The sequence below is a fragment of the Toxotes jaculatrix genome, chromosome 20 (genome assembly GCF_017976425.1).
Source record: "Toxotes jaculatrix isolate fToxJac2 chromosome 20, fToxJac2.pri, whole genome shotgun sequence".
Taxonomy (NCBI): domain Eukaryota; kingdom Metazoa; phylum Chordata; class Actinopteri; family Toxotidae; genus Toxotes; species Toxotes jaculatrix.
The window spans coordinates 944,273-960,759 of NC_054413.1; the positions used below are offsets into that span (position 1 = coordinate 944,273).

The following is a 16,487-nucleotide window of genomic DNA, read 5'->3' on the forward strand; positions in this document are numbered from 1 at the left end:
AGAACTTAATCTGAAAATCAAAAATAAACTGAACACAACTCACTGATTATTAGAAATCATCAGGAAATAAATAAATAAATAAATAAATAAACAGGCTGATAAAGTGATGAAAGTGTGTCGGGTTAAAATCAGACTCCTGCTGTTTGGGTGTTGACAGGGCGACAGCGTGCGGATTCACACCGTTCGTATTAGACTCTGCTGTAACTCACATGTCACTCAGCACACGGGATCGTGTTGACAATGATCCTGATACACTTTTCTCTTTTGTTATGTGTCAGTGAAGGCCGAGCGAGCTTCTGTTTCCAGCTCTCTCTCTCTCTCTCTCTCTCTCTCTCTCTCTTTGCTGTTGGTGACATTTTCAGACAGTAAATGAAGAACGACAGAGGACGAGCTGATCGCGCTGATTTTGGTGGAATAGGAGTAAAAACTGTCCTCTTCACTTTCTTAGATTATCAAAACTAAAAGTTCTCAGTCTGCTCTGAGATGTCTCCGGTGACTGATTATCGTTATGAACGCTGGCTTAGAGTAGTTAAGTTTTCAAACTCCTTCACTTTCTTTTGTATTTTTTCAGGTGTATAAAAAGCTGAGGGGAGACATGGATCAGCGCAGAGCTGTGTCTTACATCTGCACCAGAACAGAGAAGTTCTGGTTTCACTATTAGCAAATGATGATTTCCACGTCCAGCAGCTACAGATCAACCCAATCCTTCATCTGGAGTGGACTCTGAGTCCACCTGAGGGCTCTCAGTCCACCTGGGGACTCTCAGTCCACCTGGGGACTCTCAGTCCAGTGCTCCCTGTCTTTTAGCTCCGTGTTTGGTCTCCACCAGCTGCACCATGTTCAGCAGCTGCTCTGACTCAGTCTGCCTGCTGTTTGCTGCTCAGCAGGTCGAGGACAGAGGCGGTTTACAGATGTTTCTCTCAGAGTAAATCTCCTTCACTGTAAAATAACTTTAAACCTTCTGAGGGTAAAAATATTCAAACAGTTAAAGCTCCGACACTGAAACATTACTTTCTCAGTTTTAAAGCTTAGTTTTGTTGAAAAGTCAGTTCTAACAATAAAGGTGAAAAGGTGACACCCCCAACCCCCTCCCCCCGACAGCAACAGGTGAGTCATCGTCATGGTAACTGTATCTAATATGTCAGCATCACAGAACCGGTCTGTCCAGATACTGCATCAGTCTGACACACACACACACACACACTGTATCAAGGAAGTGTTTGAAAGGCAGGAGTCTGGACATGACGAAGGTAAAGTTAGCTTCAGGTGTTCCCACCTGTCCTGAACATCCGTTCACATGTTTGTTTTTTTTTTGCATTTTCAGTGTTTGCGTGAAAACAAATTGCTGATGTTCGACCTGGAGCAGCTACAGGAGAAAGCAAGCTGCTGAAGCACCGATGAGTCCGGGTCAGTGATGGGATGCGGTCAGAGATCAGCCACAGCAGACGTTTCACTGTGAGACTTTATGTTCCTCTGCACTTCAGGACTTTTACTTTGTTGTTCTGACTTTTTTCAGCTAAGCCACGGGTGTGAACACTGCTGCTGTCACAGCAACACGTCGTCTCCACCATGCGTCACACAGAAAACATACATCACACATTTCAGCTTCAGTGGGTTTTAATATTTGAGTCAAAGTAAAGAGTCAGGATTGAAGCGAGTCGTTAACCCTGTGAACAGCTCGGCTCAGTCTGAGCTGCATGCTCCAAACTCTCTCTGGCTGAGTGGGGCAGGCCTCAGGCTGCAAGGCAAACAACTGTTACCTACAAATCATCCGTCACTATTGGAAACCGGTTTTTCTCCCCCTCCTCCCTCCCTCTCTTCTGCCCCACACCACCATCCTCCCTCCTCCCTCCTCCCTCCTCTGCCTCAGAGCACATGTCTGAGCCACATCTTTTTACTTTTTAAACATTTATCCTGCCGCTAAAACAGAACAGACAAACAGTGATGAAGTGAACGTGGAGACGAGACGAACAAGCACATGTGTTTTTGAAGCTGGTTGGGAAACAGTGTGAGACAGAGCAGCATGTGCTTGTCATCCCCCACACTGCCGACAGGTGTTGGCTTCATGTGACTGCCTGCCTGCCTGCCTGTCCGGACAACGCTCCAATGAAGAAAGAGCAGCAGGAGGAGGAGGAGGAGGACGAGGAGGAGGAGGAGTGTGTAAAGTTTCATCAACAACAACTGTGTCAACTCGCTCAGCGTTGGGAAACTCTCCGGCTCAGATTCTCCTTTCTGGTGGAGACTCTGGTCGGCTGAGTTTAGGGATGCCTCTCCTCCTCCTCCTCCTCCTCCTCCTCCTCCTCCTCCCCGCTGGATGAATGGATGAATCCACCCTTTTGTTGGCGATGGTTCGTTCCTCAGCAACGGCTCCATGGTTACAGTCCAATAAATAACATCACACTCTCTCTTCTGCGTCTCTGGTTTTCAGGCCGGGATGCAGGAGGAGAGGTGAGCTTTTTTCTTTTTTACCCCTCGATGCATCACAGATCTCGGAGAGTTACAGAACATGCTGCTTTCAAATGAAGTCAAATAAAACTTCCAGAAACTGCAGCTGGAGATGAGCATATGAGAAGCTATCTATCAGTTTGCAGATTTCACAGAAAAGTTATCGTTAACTTTTTGATCGACAGCACACCGAGCAGAACCAGGACACGTGTTTACTGAGCTCTGATTTTATTACTGCACAGAGAAACATTATCAAACATTCTCCAACTTTCCAGTTGATCAGAAGAAGAAAAGCTGTGTTGATTTGGGCAAAAGACAAAAAAATAAAGTAGCTGCTGAGATGCATCAGGACTGAATGACACTGTCCACTGCTGCAGCTAAAACCTGATGAACTTCATTTTATACTAAAAACTATTTACTTTTGGACTCTCCTGAAAGCAGACATTCATATTTCTTGGAGTCTGTTGCCTGAGAAAATGAAGTCAGCCGGGACTTGAACAGTTTCACCTTTCAGTAAAAGTAACGAGGTCATGTTGTTGTTGTCGGTGAATTATCTGTGAGTGATCAGGCCTCCTGATGTGTTGTGTGTTGGGGATGGGCTCGTTGAATCTCAATACAGTGATTTGAATTGAAAAGTGGGCAGTTAGGGTGAAAAGCAGTGATTGGATTAGTGGCTTTTCTGGCTCTGTGTGTGTGTGTGTCTGTGTGTGCATGTCCTGTGGTTGTGTGGATGTGTTTTAGATCAGTCCTGTCTTGTCTGACAGGACTGGACCCTGATGTGGTCTCTGCTGTTGTAGTTCATCCACCTGAAGGTTGGATGTGTTGTTCATTCTGAGATGCTGTTTCAGAGATGTTATCTGAGTTAGCGTAGCCTTCCTGTTAGCTCTGAGCAGTCTGACCTCTGACCTCGCTCATCAACAAGGTTTCTCTGTCCTCAGAGCTGCTGCTGCACTGGATGGTTTTAGTTTTTGGCCTCATTCTGAGTTTCACTCCACAGTCAGAGGTATTGAGATCATGTTTTCACTCTGATGTTTGATGTGAACATGAACTGATAACTACATGAATAAGCAGGTGTTTAGGTGTTCCTAATAAAGCGCTCAATGGGTGTAGTACTTTAATGTTTGCTGTTGTGCTCGTGTCGACCTGAGGAATCTCAGTCCAGGATTTCCTCTCTTTTACCTCTGGTTTTGGTCTCTACCAGCTCCGGAGGGAAACATCTGGCTCTTCAGTCCGACTGTGTGGCGGAAAATGTTTGTGCTGTAATCTGTGATCGTGTTACCATGGAAATGCCTCACTCTTTTTCAAACTATCACTTCACTTTAGAAGTGTTGAATTATTCCCCTCAGCGTACCAGACAAAGGAGCCTCCTCAACAAAACTTTTTGGAGTTATTTACCCACAAACCAAACTGCTGGTAACACCCAAATCCTCCCATCAGGCCCCCTCCCTCCTTCATCAGCAACAGGCTGAACCAGCCCGAGACAGACGGAGAGACTCTTCCTGCTCTGCTGCAGCCGCCTGCAGGGGAGGAGGAGGAGGAGGGGGAGGGGTGTGATGGGAGGAGAGATGCCTGTGTGCTCCTCTCTCCAGCAGGGGATGATGGGAGGAGGAGGGGGAGGAGGAGGAGGATGGGGAGGAGGGGTCTGTATCTGGAGATGGAGGGCTGGCAGGAATGTGGGAGAGGAACTCGACAGGCAGCGAGCGAGGAGTCGAGCCGCTCACACTAAATTTAACAATGAAAGTCAGAGAGGGTTTAAATTTAGTTTCCAGCTTCAGTGAGAGGAGTTTAGTCCGAGCTGAGAGCAGAGAGCACGGACACAGAGCTGCTGCTGCTGCTTCTGTTATTTATAACCCGAACACACACACACACACACACACACACACACACACACACACACACACCACATCCTCATCACTGCTGCACAGCTGCAGATCAACAAGTGGCAAGTTATTCACAGCAAGTCCTGGAGTTTTTAAGCATCTTTGACTTTCTTACTTCACGTTTCACTTCAGGGTGAAGGGTGGTTGACTCCGCCTCCTGTAAAAGTTTAGTTTTTAAGATTTTACTTTTTACTTCACTGTTTAGCAGGTTTAACTTCCTCTAAAGAACTTAACGAATCATTTTCTATAACAACCTGTTGAGTGAAGTGGTTTTATTTACAGGTAGATGTGGATGCATGTGTTTTCCTACATGTTGAGACACAGAGACTCACTGATCTGATACATTTATTCTTACATGTGGGTTTTTGTTGTTGTTGTTGTTGACTCTCAGATGTGTTTTGGTTTTCAGACTCGCGTCCTCTTTAAAACCTTTTCCGTGGTTTTCTGATTTATTGCCTCTTTATTAGGGACAAATAATCCGGTACTAGCTTCAAAGTGAGCTCATTACTTCACCGACACCTCCTCACAGGAACAGTAGCCGCCCCCCCCCCCCCCCCCCCCACCATCTGAAAGGCTGACGGTTGGCATCCCTCTTCTCTCCAAAGCCCGCGATATCTGCCTCTTCCACCGCGCCCTCTTTCCCTCAAACCTCGCGATAAGTGAGGCAGCTGCCTGTAGAGTGTGCAGTGTGGCTGAGTGGGGAAGCCCGCAGCGCAAATGGTTTCTTTTTTACCTTTTAAACTTCGTGCAGCTGATGAATCGAAGGTTTGGAGCGTGTTTCAGTCCAAACACAAACCAGCAGAAAGGAACGAGAGAGACTTTTCGAGCAGAGCAGTGATGGAGTGAAGTTAAAGTTGCGGATAAATAAAGTTTAAGTTGATATTTTAGGGTTAAAGTTACTTTAAAGTTGCATATTTACGCAGTTTCAGCTCTAATGCGCAGTTTTGTTGCGCAAAACGGAAAAAAACAAAACTAAGATTAAAGTGCTAAAATAATGGCGCTTTGTGGAACTTTTCTTGCTCTGGACTTTAAAATGGGATTATTTCTTCCTCCATCGCAGCTGCTGGTGTGTTAACGGGTCGTTACCGGGAGAAATAATGCACCAACGTCCATCTCCGTGTGCGTAAAGCGAGAGATGCTTGGTGGCCACGTCCCCTTGGAGACTGGAGAGACAACACGTGATGAGCTTTACTTATCAGGTTTAGAGGGAGAGAGACACCGAGACACGCCGAGAGAGAGAGAGAGAGCGAGCGAGGGGGACGGAGCAGAGTCCGAGGAGGAATTAAAATAAAACAACTCCAAGAACTAACGCTGTCCTCTCGACGATTCTTTCCCTCGAGTTTCTTTTCTTTCTTTCCTCCGGGAGAGGAGAGAGAAGGGAGGAAGGGAAGCAGCGCAGAGGAGGAGGAGGCGGTGGAGGAGGGAGGGGAGGAGGAGGAGGGAGGAGGAGAAGCCGGAGTAAAGTTTGTCCAAGTTTGCACATCCCTTCGGAAACGCCATTTTGATTCCTCTCCTCTCCGGAGCGAGTTTGCAGCCTCTCTCTCCCTTCTTTTTTTCTTTATCCCCCTTTATCATCCACCATCACCGCCGTTCATCATCATCATCATCATCGCCCCCACCACCACCACCACCATCATCATCCTCGCCACGATGTCTCGGCGCAAGCAGCCCAACCCCAACAAAGTCAAGCGTAAGTCTGCCTTTTCTCCCTCTCCATCGTTGTATTTTGGTGCTTTTCTGGCTCTGTGCGCTCGCTTTAATCGGTGTGTGAGTTGTGTGTCGGTTCGGGGGTGGCCCAGGGGGCAGTTTGGACTTGTTGTGGCAGTAAAAGTAAAGTTTAAGCTGAGATGTGGACTCGGTCGGGGAGGGATAATAGTTTTTTCTCTCCTCTCCGTGTTGCTTCCTAGTTTGATGCGCATCCAAGCGGTGGAATTCAGCCTCAAGTCTCTTCCTCATTCACCCTACTTCAGCTAATTATCACAAACAACTTGTTTTTTCGACTTTTGGTGCAACTTTGTCGCCCGTGTGTACGTTTCGGGCAGTTGTTTGGTGGTTTTGCCCCGCGGGGAGGGTGGCAGTAGGGGGTTCAAAGTCTGCTCGCCGCCGGAGTCGAGCATCCATATCTCGGGTGCACTTTGGTCGGAGCCTCGCTGTTAGTGGCCATGTGTAAAGCTACCAGACACCACCGGCAAGTTAACGGCAACCAGCACCGCTTCTTCCTGTGCAGACTTTCAAAATAAAACCACCTGTTGACGCGGGGAGCAGGGTGAAACGTGAGCTCAGGTTAAATGTGTTTGCTGTTAAACTGACTCAGATTCTCTCTGACGGTTCAGATGCTCAGAAAACAGAGAACGGGTGTAGAGAATGAACTGATGCTGCTTCATACAGAGTTTGGGTTTTGTGAGATGTTTTGACTCGTGGTTGCCATCACTGCATCTGTACACAGCTGTTAAATCCTCATTAACTTATTATAGGTTTATCCAACAAGGACAGTCCTCAATTAGCTGATCAATCAATTAACCAACTGACAGATAAAAAACAGAAAATTAGTTTAATAACTGTTGAAGTCACTTTTAAATGCTGTTTCTGGTTCTTCAGGTGTGATAGTTTGCTTCTTTGGTCAAACATGATAGAAAACTGAATGTTTTTGTGGATCAAACATCACCTTCACTGTTTCTTACATTTTCTAGACAAAATGAAAACTTGATTAATGGACAAGATAATTCAGATTAATAGGTGATTAATAGAATTCATAGCTGCACTCCTATGGATAATTAGGGATGAAACTAAACGTTATTTTCATTATGGATTAATCTGACATCATTTCCTGTTTTCTCTATAAAATGTTAAAACGTTTTATAATAAGAATTTAATAATATAAACTTTTATATTACAATTCTTTACTGCTGACATAAACAGATGCCTTGCTTTCTTCAAACAGTCGTTAAATGAAAACCCAGTGTATTTCAGTTTGCTGTTATCTTTGACATTTCGTTTTCCTAGTATATTATTAGTTTATTTCTCCACGTACGTGTTAACACGTATCTATAAAAAACAAGTGTCTAAAATAAGATAAATTTCGTAACGCCGTCTCCGAATGTAAGTTTTATTTTGAAGGGAGAAGCACCGCGTTTCCGGTCGCGCTCCGGCTAACCGCGGCTAGCTCGACGCTGCTGCCGTGACCTTGCCCAGACATATTTAACAAGAAACCGACTCCTGTTCATTTATAAACCGCATCGACGCGGCGACGAGGCGGCTTTCATCGCCGCGTTGCTCGACGCGCGCGAGTTTCTGTTGCCGTTCGGCGACTTTTCGCCGTGTTTCGGAGACTTTTCCACCGTCTCCGGTTACGCGCAGCAGCAGCATCGACGTGACGCCTGTTGCATCCCCCCCCTCCCCTCCCCTCCTTTTCTCCTTGGTCTCTCTTTTCTGTCTTTCGACATCATCCGCAGCTTTAACTTCCATTTTAAACGTTAACTCGCGGGTTATTCTCACACTTTAAACCCTCTCCGACCCCAAACCGTCGACTTTGTCAACTTTTTAGCGGCTAACGTAGCCGTTAGCCCCGCCGTCGGCTGCTTTTTTTCCGTGGTACACGGCGGAGGATGCTGGCCGCGGCGGTTAAATCTAATAATGTGGCTTCACTGTGTCAGAGGGACTCTGTTATCTGCGGCCCGGGTCAATGATTGATGGCCGGGGCCGGGCGTCTGAGTCGCCGGGAGAAGAGATGAGTTGATGGGGCTTCTCCTCCGTCTCAGGGCTGAACTGGTGAGATAATGGTTGCTAGGGATTTTCTCTCTCTCTCTCTCTCTCTCTCTCTACCTCTCTCTCTCTACCTCTCTCCACCTCTCTCCACCTCCCTGCGGTGGAACTTCAGCTCGACTTTTACCAAGAAAATCCACTTAATTTTGTGAATAATTGGGATTTTAGTCGATCTGCAGTCATCGGCCGTGAGTTTCTATGAACTCAGTCTAACTCTGTGGAACCTGGTGATGCTGTAGTTTCCATCTGCGGAGATTTAAATCGTGTTTGCTGTAGTTAAATGTGGATCGTAACGTTGAATTTAACACGCTCCAGGTTTTACTCTGTGATGTGATCAGTGATGAGTATGAGCGGGGGTTTAAAGCGCTTTCTGTCAGCAGTGAGTTTATCTCTAACCTGCACAGAGTCTGTATGTGGGGGTTTGAAGTGCATATACAACAGTTAAAGGAGAGTTTAAAGTAAATTCAGCTTCCTTTAATGACGGTTTTTACTCTTTGTAATAATCATTAATGAGTTTATAGGAACTTTATCCAACTTTAAGGTATTTGAATGCCTGTAGTATCCGTATGTAGGACATGTGTGTTATTAAACGTGAACTTACAGCATGTTTATCGTGCTGTGTGGCAGTGCTTAGGCTTATTGTTGTGCTGTGACATTAACACAGTGAAGCCTCTGAGCACACCAGAATCCGTACGTGGGGATTTAAAGTGTTTCTGCGAACGTTAAAGCTCAGATGCCGCGTTCGTAGCATCCTGCAGTGAATTTATTCTGACTCTACTCTGAGTTTACTCCACTGACTTTATTTTGACTTTATTGTACTTTCCTCCGTTGCCAGCTGCTCTGGTGTGCTCACATCACGTGTAGTGTACCTGTGCAGCTCAGCAGTAGTTTATGGTTGTTTAAGGTTCTACCTCCTGTGCTTTCTGTTATTATAGTTGTATTTTGTGGTGTTTTGTGTGGTTTCATGTGTTTTGCACAGACTGACTGTATCCAGCTGAAAAGCATCTTTCTCTGTTACATCATACAAACATGGACATGCAGTGTGTTTGTAGTTCTCTGCCTTTTTCACGCATTGTGGTGCTTTTGTTGCGTTTGAAGGCCTTTTCAGGTGAAGTGGAGACTTTTCTAAGATGAAAAAGCAAATACTCCCGCTGTCTTTGGTCCTCCTCTCCTCCTCCTCCCGACAGAGGAGGAGGAGGAGGAGAGATCCGGATGAGCAGTTAGCATTCCATTACGAAATTCAACACTGAGGCCGAGCTGGGCCCTCGGCGACAGGCGCAGATCTCTCTCTCTCTCTCCGACAGGCGCTTCTTGCTGAGGGGGAAACTTTAACTCGTCCTTCCACTCTTTCCCTGCTCCGACTCAGGGGCGGCGTTTTCAAATGGAGATGCATGCTGGCAGTGTGTGTGTGCGTGTGCGTGTGTGTGTGTGTTCTCTGAGTTGCCGTCTTTGTGGGGAAGATGTTTTAAACATGTATGAGTCCTGTCTCCCAGGAATTACTTTTATATGTCAGAAGGAACTGAAGCAGCAGTGGAGTTGATAGCTGCTTAAATGTTTGAAAGTTTGATGGGGACAGAAAAAGTTTATTAATCAGATAATTTATCTGCAGCACTTTGTTCACCACAGGAAGTGGCTCATTAATTATTTGCATAGAGGGTCAGAAGACAGTGAAAATGCCAGTGAGGAGACATCAGAGGTCAAAGGTCAGATGTTTGAGCAGCAGTTAAAAACCTGCAGATGTTCACTTTATTTTGATGTATGAGAGAAAGAGAAGCATCAGATCCACCCTGAGTTTTTAATTATTAACAGCTGCAGATGAATTTTCTGTCCATTGACTGATTGTTGCAGCTCCACTACACGTGTGACCTGCATCAGAGTCTCGGGGAGGCGTCGGCGTGGGTGGCGGGCGAGCAAAGTTCAGTCCCGTCTGTGGTTAAAGTCAGGACAGTTAGTGCTTCAGGTTAAATGTGAATAAACAGGTTGAACGTTTTCTGTGTTAAACCAGACGAGGATCTGTCCCTGAGCTGAACCAGCTGCTGAGACAGTGTGAGAGTCTCTGCGGGCGGATGCTGTGCTGAGAAACTCCGGTTTTACCGACACGCTCAGGATCAGTGACAGCTGATTAAAGTTCGTCATGATGTGACAGAAAACATCACGTTTCAGTTTAGTGTGTAAAGCAGCTGTTTGTGTTTCTGTCAAAGCTCCTCTCCTCCTCCTCCTCCTCCTTCTTCTTCTGTGGTGGTGGACATTTTAAAATGCTGACGGCTGATGATGTAGTCGATGATGTGTCCTGCACTCACACACACGCACACACACTCACACACACACACACACACACACACACACACACTCACACACACACACACTGGAAGACCCACTAACACACAAAGAGTGTCTTGTGTCGCGGGGCATCCTCCATTGTGAGTGCTTTTTGTGGGAAATGAAATCTCACACACACACACACACACACACATACACACACACACATACACATACACATACACACACACACACACACACACACACACACACACACACACACACACACACAGCCTGCAGTCAGTCATGTAAAGGCAGGACGCAGCATGAAGCAGCGATGCTTGTTGTTGATTCAGTGATTGTCGGTTTAAAAGTTGTCGTCTCTTCAGCTCATTTACAGAAACACAAACATCGATGGAGCTCAGAGAGGCTCACGATTCATTTATTGATTACTGGCATCGATGATCGGTGACTCTCCTGTCGGGTTTTATTCATAATGAATATTTAATTGTTTAATACTTTTTAGTTTGGTTTTAGTTTTAGAGGAAATAATTTTTGGTTTTTGAAAAATACAAAAAATACAAAATTTAATTGATCAGATAATAAAAAAAGAAAAAGAAAAATGGACTCAGCTGCTGGGTCATTTTTAGAGAATGTTATATTTATGTTTATTTAAATTATTTTTTATTAATTTGAATTATTTGTCCATTTTAAGATTATTTAAAAAAAGAATTAAGTAAAATAAAAATTGAAATGTAATTTATGCACAGTAAAATATATATTATACAATAAGAATAAACATAAAAAATGTATATAATTCTAATAAATAAAAATTTGAACAAATAAAAATTAATTCATACAGTGAATTTGCCCCGGGTCTGTGAAATACTGGAAATTAATTTTCACATAACAAAGACAAAAGTAAATTCATGAATATAATTTTTTAAAGTATTTAACGTCCAAACGACTTCATTTTCTCTGGTGTATTAACTGATTCTGTGATAATAACAGGGCAGTCATGTGGAGTAATGTGTGTGTGTGTGTGTGTGTAAACAGAGTGAATGAATGAATGAGTGTGAGTTAATGGGGAGTCTCAGTGGGACATTTGTGTCCACAGGGACTGAAGTGAAGCAGCTAATTAAAAGCTCTTGTTGTCCCTCTGAGACGCATTAACCTCCGTTTAACACACACACACACTCACACACACACACACACACACTCACACACTCACACACACACACACACACACTCACACACACACACACACACACCTTTCCATTGATTTCCACAGTTTCAGTCACATGACGAGCTCTTATAGTAAAGTCAGCAGACGCTTGACGACCCTTGTCTTTGTGAGGAGGTGAAGACGAGCTGCTTCTCTTCGTCTCTGGCCTTTCATGTGTTTTCAGAGACAGTGAGACGTTCACAGACGTCACCTCTGACTTGCTCTGTCTCTGTCAGTAAAGGATCATGTTCGTGTTGTGAATTTTCACTTTTCCCATCAAACCCTGTGAGAAGCAAACAAAGCGTGAAAGGGACACGTGTGTGGCGAGCAGGTCGCTGCTCCTGGGCCTCACACTTCTTTCTAGGCCCGGTCTCATGAATACGTCAGAGCCAATCAGAGCGCGAGCTGCAGCAGCGTGACGCGACCTCGGATTACCACGCGCAGCATGACAGACGACATGTCAGCGTGATTGTGCATCGGTGACGTCCTGACGAAGGTTTTAGGCAACAACAAAACACACATGAACAACAGCAGAGAGTTAGTGTCCCTGTCTCTGTCTGCTGGTGTCCCTCTGTCTTTCTGTACCCGGCCTCTATTTATAGACCCGCCTTTTTTAGATAAGATTATGTTCCAACCCCCGACTGACAGGAGGAGGAGGAGCCGGGGGGGGAGGGAGGGGGGAGGGGGGGTAAACAGGGTGCCTGGGGTGAAAGTTGACTTCAGGAACATGACTTGTAATCTGTTAATGTTCTACAACTTTACTTGTTGGCATCATTAAAAAAAGAACGACCAAACTTTCCTGTTTACTCAGGACTTTGACAAACAGGACGCAGCAAGCTGAGCATCAAACAGACCCTTCCATCACTGTAAAACATGTCAGAACGACTTTAAAACACGACTCTGAGTGTTGAGGCGACGCTCGTGGAACATCAGGCAGGATTTCAGTTTTAAAACATGACTTTTAAGAATTAAAATCTGACTTTGTGTGCATTAAAACCTGAGAGCTGAAGCTCTGTTGTGCCGAGCTGAATCTGTGGCTTTTGGACGGTCACTTTAGTCTCTGGGAAACTGTTCCAGTTAATCAGGAGAACAACCGGCAGAAGAACAGTGAGGGAAATATTTGTTAGCTGCAGCCATGAAACTCACTCATGAGGCCAGAGAAAAGAGACAGAAGCAGTTTTAGGCAGAAGGAGGAGCGGAGGAGCGGAGGAGGTTCAGAACCAGTTTCAGCCCCTCGGTCTTCATCAGGCCGAGGTGCAGCTCATTGTTTCTGATCTGGGCGACGCCTGTGAGACAGAGAGGTGTGGAGGAGGAGGAGGAGGATGAAGGGTGGGGGATGGGTGGGTGTCAGACTGTTACACCTCTGTCTGGACCAAATGGCTCATCACCTTCCCCCCTTCCTCTCTGCAGAGACCTGAACATCCACGTTTGATCCGTAGACTCACTGAAAGGACAGAACTCATCTCACATGCTTTTCCTTTAACTTTTCCTTCAATCCAACACACGTTTTTCTTTTTAATTCCATTTTAAATTCACAAATGTCTCACGTTCTGGGCCGGTTTTCATAGAACGTGACCTTAATGTGTCGGCGTCCCGTCGCGTGTAACCCTGTTTCTGTGGTGAGGCAGATAAAGTCCCCTCCACAGGTGGACTCTTCAGTCCTGATGAGAAACACCAAATCATTCTGAGTTTGATCCAAAATGTAAAAACTAAAATGAAGCTGATTAAACTGATGCTTCACTGTGAATCAGTGCCCTGCCCTTCCCCTCGCCTCCCGTCCTCACTGATGGACACTGTCCAACGGCTGAAGCTGCTGAGTTCACAGGAAGCTGTGTCGTAAATATTCCACGCTGTTTCGGGAGTTGTCCGTGAGTCAGGGAGATGCTCGTCCTGTCTGAAGGTGTGGAGGTGAGTCACAGGTGGATCAGACGTCCTGGAGGAGACAGCAGATAGGACTGACAGGGGGACAGACAGGAGGACAGGCAGGAGTGTGACTGATAAATCTGAAGATTATTTTCCGTATCAGTCCTATTGATCATTAATGGGAAACAGTAGAAACAGAATCCTCACGCTGTCACTGTTCAGTGGATGTTTTATGTTTTTGTCGCGTCCTCTGAGTCAGAGCGGCAGCGATCAGAAGAAAGTTCATCTGCCCAGCAGCCGAGGATCGTTTCTCTGACGTCTGATAACCAATAAACCGATCGATTAGTGTGAGAGCTGAAAACTGAAGGCTGAGTCCTGACGGAGAGACGAGGAGAGGACGAGTGTAACGTGAGACGTGGGATGAATGGCACTAAAGTAGGACGAACACACACACAGAGTTTTGCGTGTCGTCTGATGGGCCTCCTCCCATGTATTTCTGTGGGATTGGTATCAACACACACACACACAGACACGCACTCTCTGAACCCACCAGCACTGACTTCTGGTCTCGTCACTGGGTTTATATTTAGACTGGAGGCGGCTTGGGTATATTGGCGTGCACACATGCGTGCACACACACACACACACAGACACACACAGACCACCGTCTTTATATAGCAGTGAATATGCTATAGTTAGAGTGAGTAAATATTCCAGTGGTCTCGCAGCTTCACGTCTCTGCTGCTTCACATCAACAGGACTGATGATGTTTGTTGTTTAGTTTGTAATAAATCACAGGTTGGTCACTTCAGTGCATTAATCTGCCCTCGGTTCTCAACTGGTCCTTTACTGCTTCTGTCTGTAAAACGACGTTCTGATGTGATTCAAGCTGAAAGTTTAATTTAGGCTTTTTCCAAACAGAAGATGAAAGGCAGAGAGGCTGAGTGTGTCTGAGCAGCAGAAACTTCACCGTGGTTCTGTTGTGGTTCTGTTGTGTTACTGTTGTGAGTCTGTTGCACAGGTGTGTTTACAGATCTGGGCTGGTTTGGAGCTGATGAGCTCCTGTTTCTTTCTGTTTGTCTTTAAGTGACAGAATGAGGCTTTTCTTTGTGTTGTGCGTTCACAGACAGTTGTCGTGGAGTTTGGCTGATTTTTGGAGCGCAGATGTTTATTTATTTATTATTATAATTATTATTATTATTATTGGGACTTTTTGTCTCAACGTATTTCTACCTGGAAACTTTTCCTTCTCATGTTCAGCGTCTTCCTGCTCTCCTCTCTTCATGCTTTTCCCTCCACAAATATGGACCGTGGTGTTTTCTTGTTTGTGTGTGTGTTTGTGTGTGTGTGTTTGTGAGTTGTTGAAATTTTCCTGGAAGCTCGGCAGCAGAGGATGAACAACATCTCTGACACTTATGTAACTCTGTGTCTGATAATAAAGGCTTCACATGGACCAGCGACACACTGAAGAGAGAGAGCAGCTATTGTTCCTCCACTTCCTCCATCTCCTCCTCTGCTCTCCTGATGAGAGGCTGCTTCACTTCCCGTTAACCCCTCCATCCTCCATCCTCCTCCTCCTCCTCCTCCCTGTCTTTCTCCTCATCCTCCCTCAGATGCTTTACTTAAGTAGTGATACAATGCAAAAATACTCTGTTACAAGGAAAAGTCCTGCATGTAAAATCTTATTCATGGTGGTAAATAAAAAAGCTCATGTGCTGTTTCATTTCATGTAACATGGCAGGACGTTTAACTCGCTGTAGACTCACACATTTCCAGCCCAGTTTATCCTCTTTCAGTCGAAGGAGAGAATCTAGGAATGCTACAGAAAGCTAGCTGATGCCTTTAGCTGTCTCCACTGGTTGATGCCGGTGAGTTAGCTGTGAACTGTGTCTTTCTTTACAGTTTGTCAAACTGTCCATATTTAAAGTTGCTGAATTGGCTGCGAGCAGCTGCTGTTTGCAGTGTGCTGGTGTCTGTACAGGCAGCTGCTGCTGAGTCGCTGAGGAAACAGGCGGTTCTCTGATGTCTGACCGGCTCTATGGACATTTGTCTTAGATGGACATCAGACAGAACAACATCTTCAGAAAGTGTCGAGTGTGTTCAGGTTGGACTGAGTTTGATCTCACAGCCAATCAGCTGCCACCTGTAGCGTGATATTTAACGTGGAGACATGAGAATGGCGTCAGTCTTTTCACCTGACTCTGCATCAGAGAGTCAATTAGCAAATTTCCCACAAATGTTGAACTGTTCCTTTAAATGAAACCAGCAGCAGTTTGGTCTTAAACATAAAATCATAAATGAACTGTGAGATAAGCTTGTGTGAGCATCCTCCTCCTCCTGCCTTTCATCTCCTCAGCTCCTCCCCCTCTCTTCTAAGATATACCCTCTGTTTCCTCCTCCCTCCTCCTCCCTCCTCCTCCCTCCCTCCATCCGTTGTGACATTCTTTCACAGCCGAGCTGCTCGGACTTTGGACTCACAGTAAATACGGCTTTATTTGCTGCAAACAGGGTGAAGGTGGCTGTGAGTGTGTATAGTGTGTGTGTGTGTGTGTGTGTGTGTGTGTGTGTGTGTGTGTGTGTGTGTGTGTGTGTGTGTGTCAGTCAGCCATCACACACACACACACACACACACACTCCCATGCAGTGGTAGTTAGCTCCACAAGCTGCTTATCAGCAAGACAGTCTCACCACACCCACACACACACTCAGACTCTGCTGGCATCCCACACAACAGGTCTGTCCCACATTCGACTCGGAGACATTTCTGCTTCATTCCTCCACTGTCTGTCCATCCCTCCATCCGTTTGTCCATCTGTCCATCCGTCCAGCTCCAACACACCTTCACTTTCACCCGAAGAGGCTCTGAGGAGTTTAGTTAAAGCAGCAGAAGCTGCAGCAGCAGCTCAGGCACCTCCACCCTGACCCCATCAGGCTGCTGCTTTAGAGTCAGAGTGCAGCCACAGCACAGGACGTCCTGCAGTTCTATCAAAATAAAACACATCACAATAAGTGTACTAAACTCATGGAGTTTATCTGTGCACTTCATCCCATGT

At 45.7% G+C, this 16,487-nt stretch overlaps 2 protein-coding genes across 5 annotated transcripts in view; one reads left to right on the plus strand and one right to left on the minus strand.

Annotated features, from left to right (window-relative positions):
• LOC121200363 (protein NLRC3-like) overlaps window positions 1–16,487 on the minus strand; it is a 567,821-nt gene that overhangs the window by 230,031 nt on the left and 321,303 nt on the right. The window lies entirely within an intron of this gene.
• rreb1a (ras responsive element binding protein 1a) overlaps window positions 5,744–16,487 on the plus strand; it is a 57,271-nt gene continuing 46,527 nt past the window's right edge. For 2 of the 4 annotated variants that reach the window (XM_041065620.1, XM_041065618.1), the window contains exon 1: window positions 5,744–6,015. Coding sequence is in view for 3 of the 4 variants with exons in the window: in XM_041065618.1 (XP_040921552.1) it covers window positions 5,976–6,015 (40 nt within the window). In the remaining variant the exon portion in view is untranslated. Of the gene's footprint in view, window positions 6,016–8,040; window positions 8,094–12,948; window positions 13,480–16,487 lie in introns of those variants that run through there. The other 2 variants (XM_041065616.1, XM_041065617.1) reach the window with 2 other exon arrangements.